This window comes from Acyrthosiphon pisum, chromosome A1, assembly GCF_005508785.2.
Source record: "Acyrthosiphon pisum isolate AL4f chromosome A1, pea_aphid_22Mar2018_4r6ur, whole genome shotgun sequence".
Lineage (NCBI taxonomy): Eukaryota > Metazoa > Arthropoda > Insecta > Hemiptera > Aphididae > Acyrthosiphon > Acyrthosiphon pisum.
In genome coordinates this window covers 121,274,550-121,280,943 of record NC_042494.1, presented here as the reverse complement: position 1 = coordinate 121,280,943, position 6,394 = coordinate 121,274,550, and the positions used below count along the sequence as shown (strand labels likewise).

Below are 6,394 nucleotides of genomic sequence, written 5' to 3'. Positions count from 1 at the left end.
TTTGTACTGTTTTTTTTTCAACGGGTACTTAAAATACTTAATTACCTCTGAAATTCTTTTAATTTCCACTTTCAACAGATATAATATTATAATAATATACAACAGTAATAGTTTACGTGAGTATAATAAGTTGTTGTGTCTTTAATTAAGAAATACATTTTAAGTGCTAAAGCGCGATTCGAATCAAAACAAAACGTTTTTAATTATCCGGTATTAAAATTAATCAAAATACTTTGGCCAGTATTGTAGGTAGTAGGTTTTAACTTTTATGAACAAAAACAGTGTACATAATAAGTATAAACGAATCTGTACGCAGTTTTTATTATTTTGTTGTTATTTTAACGTAGTAATATGCTCAAGCCGCGCCATGCCGTACTTACTCAAACGCTGCCCACGGTTACCACTTACCGGTGCGTGCGTATTTATACGTACCATGTACAAGTGTAGACAATAGTAAACTAGTAGTACGGGTAAAAACAATTTCATTTCCAAACCAGTTTTCATTTCACTCAGCAATGATCGATCGACCATCAGATTTTTAGAAGCTTGGCGCAGTACATTTTCGTCCGTACGTCCGTGCAAATATAGAATATTTCTACAGCCTTACAACACGCTATACTTCACCATCATGGCTACATTACAAGAGGTAAATAATAATTGTAACGATAAATAGTATGACAATACTGCGTGTTTAAAAATAATAGACATTTTAATATTTTGTTAATTTTGTTGTCTATAGTATAATTTCAAACCAACTTAATATTTTATAGTATGTTATAAAAGAAGATTTTTTTTTATATATAATATAATCGTTTTCTTATGCACTGAAAATTAAATTATTATAAAGCAACCAATGATATTATGTATACGCACCGTAAACGAGAAAAGGCTCAACTTTCATTAGGATATTTTTAATTTTACTGTGGTGTAATCAAGCATTTTTTCACTAATTATAGGAACTTTTCGTAAAATGTTAAGTTATAAACTATGTCTCAATGATAAAAGTCCTTAAAATATTTATGTCTCGAATTTTTGTTTGAGTACACTGTAGCCGCTGTCAGGCACGAATTCAGAGCAAAGATCTGGGGGGGGGGGGGAAATTTTTTTTACAACACTAATACAATTATAATAAAATATTATATTTTATTCTTAATTTAAAAATGTTGGAATAATAGTAGGTATGGGGTAATCAATGTGATAAATAAATTGTTGATGATTTAATATATAATATTTATATTTATAAAAAAATATTTCTGGGGGGTTGGACCCTTAGGCCCCCTTGGATCCGTCCCTCACCGCTGTACCTATAAATAACACCATTATAACGTATAGTACTATTGAAATAAATCATTCTTCTCTTCGGCTATTCGCAAAAATAAAAATGTGCTTATTCATTCTCAGTTTTTAAAATTGTAATTAAAAAAATGCGTTTCTCTTTTTTTAATGATGGTTTAATGACGGTTTAATAACTATAATAACGATTTCGAATTATAATGATACAACACGTTTAAACAATACGCCATGATGTCAATAATTTTAAATCCAACTTATGTAAAGTATGCAATTCTTATTAATCGGTTTTATTCAATTTGAATGCATTTAAATGTGTGGTATAATAACATTTATACATTAATTATACACACATTGAAGTGATAACAATCATGTGAACATTTCGATATTAATTTGTATATAAGTGTATAGCACTCAGTGGGCTTTAGGCTGATCAATTTCTATGAGATAACATTTTATTTTACGATCCATGATTATCTATATTTCATAATAATAATATATACTATTTTAATCAAAGGAAATTTTAATTATACGCCATATTTTATTTTTGCATCAAACAGTTTTCAACATTTTATAACCACTGAAACTTTTAAATTAAAACAAAGGTCTAAAACCTACGCGTTTTATTATACATAATGAATTTCAATTTATTATATAATATACCTTGCATAAAACATTTCTTTTTTTTACTCCGATCAATGTCAGTTACAGTTTTACCTGACCGAATAATGCATAGTAACAATTATTCATTAAAATACAATATTGATTATCGTAAGTTTATAATGGATAAAATCTAACCCAAGTTTGTGGGTAGTGTAAACTGTAAAGAGTTGCCTATTTCATTTTAATATTTATAATTACTCGTATCGTGAAAGTCCTAGTGGCTAGCAAGTTACATTCATATTTATTCGATATATTATAATATCATATTTTTTACATAGGTGTTTAGGTATTAGATACGTTTCATCATTACCTTACGCATTATACTAAGTTTTATCACCATCATTATTATTATTATTTTCTCTTTGCGAGAATCGCCGAAACACGCACTCATAATATTATGTACTTACGAACCATACAGACCGTAGAGTTACAAAATATAATAATAACTGCAATAATCGACGAGAGCCCGACAATAAATTACGGTTGGTACGTTTTTAAAATCCAGCAGACCGTTGACGTGTACGCATTACGCATATATCTATAATGTCCCAATAATACATAGTTTATTTGCGGAATAAGACCGCGTGGAACGTTACATAAAATAATTGAAATGGTATAATATGCGAATCGACGTGCAAAACGTATCACAATGATTTCGAAACGATCAAAGACTGTTTTGCACAGACGTCAAATATATTGTTATAATATTATGTAGCATGTGATATTATTACGACCTTATAACCACTGCCTGCACTGTATATTATTATAAACAAATACGCGCCATATCATAATATAACTTCAAATGTCGTTATTGGTAATAAGGTCTTTACCGACTAATTAGCTATCACAAAAGTCAAAAATCTGTAACGAAAACCATCTACTTTTCCACTTCAGCGTGTCTATAACGTACCTGCAGACATGGTATATTAGTGTACCTATGTATATTATAATAATATTGCAATAATATACAACAACAATCGTGTACGATCGCTTCATAAACTCGTATATTATTATACCTCCAAGTGCATTACGTCTTATGCATTACGCAGAGCCCCCAGAGGTCAACAACTCTGGGAAATAAAAACAATTATTTTCGTTGTACCTATATGATGCGTGTGTATAAACTGTATAATATATGTAACGAAGAAACCGCGCGTCTGCGGTGTATACCTATATTTAAAATATTATATTGTACAGTGTACCTACCTGTTGTACGCATAGCCTTTAGCGAGAGATTTCTTCCGCTTCCTGGTACAGTTGTATATATTATTATACAAAACGTACATGCCGTATATTATGCTATTGATCATCACGTAATATAACGCGCGCACGTTGTACATATTTTACGTTCAAAATAACAATAATAATATTATTATGTGTTCGTGCGTTCGAGGTAAGAAAAAAAATTCGTTTGGGCAATAATAATATTATTATTATTGGCTGGACGGTGTATATACCTAAATATATTATGGGTGTATGATATTATTATTGTTCCGTTATATTTTGGTGTAACGTATGTGTGTGTGTATCTAGACATCTCGTTATGATTGTTGTTATTTTTTTTGTTTTTTACAGCGTTTCGAAGCAGCCACCGAAGAAGTGAAAACGCTCACGAAGAGACCGACCGACGTTGAACTATTGGAACTATACGCTCTCTTCAAGCAAGCCACGGTCGGAGACAACGACACCAGTTAGTATAATATAATATTAATATACTATAATATTATACATCCTTTTATATTATTATTATAATATAAGACAGTGTTCGGTGTGACGTTATGTTTGTGTATTATTTAATTGTATTATTGTATATGCACGCCCAGACGTGAAAAATAAATTACGGCGAAGTAGAGTAGAACATATTTATAGTATTACAAATTACAATGCTATAATGCGTAATGCATGTACACGGTGCAAAATTAATGAAACATAAATTTCAATTTTAAATGCATGATATTTTCTATCGCGTGGCACAATATGGATTATTAGGTATATTTCAGTATTGGAGAAACGAAAAAAAATATATAAATAATAATGAACTGTGTTGTGTGAGTTGTGCTGCTTATATATATAGAGAATTTAAATGTTTGTATAATGTGTCTATATTTAAAATAATATTGTTGTTATAGACTATGACACTAAATAAAGTGCAATTATTGTCGATTGAGGCCGTCAAGAAGATTGAAAATAAAATAATAACGTCAACATACATCCTGCCTAATACTCGGCTTATAAATATTCAAAGTATTCTTAAGAAGTTCATAATCATAAATTATGAATTATGATCAATTATTGTGATTTTTGTTGAGTACTTAGTAACTTCGTGTCAAACTCGATACATGTCATAATATAGTTTCTGAGTCATTATCGACTTATTCGTTTATCTATGCAACACCTATAGGTATAATACGAGTTTCATAAAATCCTGCCACCGTATATTCGATTCAAAATACAATTATAGATTGTAAATTGTAGATTGTAGATTGTACGATTCATAATATTTTATAAAAAATTATTAAAAACAATTTTAAAGACGAAATAGTTAGTAGTCCGGGAAGCTTTCATAAGAGCTGTATATAAACTGATAAACCGATCAGTGGGTGATTAGAAATGCGTGGAGAAAAATATTAGATAGGTACAGTAATAGGGAACAGGGCTTACTTATAAACTAATTAATTGGATATTAAAATCAAAAAAAAAAAATTTGTGGCATAAAGAAACAGACTTAGAAAATATTTCATCCAAATTATTATAATATATTGGAATATATAATAATATTATACTATTGGCGCTAAACAAAAACATTAGTTTGTTCGCGTGGACATCAACAGTGGAAAAAGTATACTTGTCGTAACATACATTTTCTCGCAATTTTTTCTCGATTTCATAACACTTCTCGTACAAATGACCAAATTTAAAATTCAATCTATGGTGACCGCTACCATAGCGAACAAAGTTATTCATTACTTATTAATATGCATTCAGCACATTAATGTTTTGTATGACTTTTGACATTTCACAAAACTTATACATTCACGTACTTCATACAACAAAAAAAAATGTTCATGTTACTGTGTTAGTTAGGTTAGTTCACCTAGCACTGTAGTTCTAAGGGTGCAAATTTTCGCATGATTTGAAAACTATTGATATTAAAATATTCTACAGTTATTCATGTTCCGACACGTTTCCAAACTTAAAAATAATAAACTCTACACAAAATAAGGTGTGTATGCTAATGCTTAGTAATTGAAACTAATTTGTATTTTAATTGAAAACTAAAATCTAAACCAGTATAAAATAAGCAAAATGTATCAAACTCTAACAAATTGTGTGATTTACTTGTTTATTTACTAACGGCCTACCTATCTATAGACATTTACTAACCCTGGTATGACAGTATATAATAATTTTTATTAATATTATAGGCAAACCCGGAATGTTTGATTTGAAAGCCAAAAAAAAGTGGGAGTTTTGGACCAATTTAAAAGGAACTTCCAAAGAAGACTGCCAAGAAAAATATATTGCAAAAATGGGAGAATTCATTGTCAAATACAGGGATTGATTCCTAAAAATATACTAAGATGTTTATAAATTTATTATGTACCTTTTATTGTACTTTTTTTTTTGCTTTGTTTGTTCACTCGTATTCAAAATTCAATATAATTTAAATAAATAAAATTGTTTTTTTCTATTTTTTCATTTATAATATGTAACAAAATCAACAGTCAATATTAAAAACGAATGATGAACAAATTTAACTTCTAAGGGGATGGGTCTGTTTTCCTCTTTAAACCCTATATCTGTCTTTTACAGAAAAAAGGTAAGAAATAATTTAATTTATTATATTTTAAAGGATCATTTCTATGTATATACTTCTATATTTTTTATTTTATATTACTTGTTATTTTTTATTTGACTATTTATTAAGTATTAAAAGAATATTGATAACTGCAATTGAGCCTTATTTTGTGGGTATAGTTTTACTATAATTTATAAAAAAATAATCAAGAATAATTCATTATATATATATGTTTTTTATTAATTTTTAAAGGAATCAACTACAAGTTTGTTAGCCTACATTTTTTTTATACACTGAAAGAAATAGATTAAGTTTTCATTACATTACACTAAATTAAATTACATAAACTATGTATATTATATTGTAATTACTAGGTATAAGTGCATAACAATGAAAATTCCTAGTTCAGTATTTATTGTATTCCGTCAACATAAAACTAAATTTTAAAAAAAGAACTCATTGAGATGGTTCACTGTAAAAATTTGTAAAGGGTGTGCTAAATTTTAATTCAATTAAAAACCAAAAATTATCTACTAGTATAACTAATTTTTACCAAAAACATCGCATAACTATATTATTAATAATATTATTATATTATTATAATATCATGTGTAGCCTGATGTTATAGGTATTAAGTAAATA

General features: G+C 28.3%; 1 protein-coding gene across 1 annotated transcript; it reads left to right on the top strand.

The window, feature by feature from the left end:
* Positions 1-389: 389 nt before the first annotated feature.
* On the top strand, positions 390-5,907 carry LOC100160149 (acyl-CoA-binding protein homolog). The gene is made up of 3 exons (XM_001950460.3): positions 390-646; positions 3,529-3,643; positions 5,379-5,907. The coding sequence occupies exons 1-3, from the start codon at positions 629-631 to the stop codon at positions 5,513-5,515; spliced, it is 270 nt and encodes an 89-aa protein (XP_001950495.1). The 5' UTR covers positions 390-628; the 3' UTR covers positions 5,516-5,907.
* Positions 5,908-6,394: the final 487 nt, after the last annotated feature.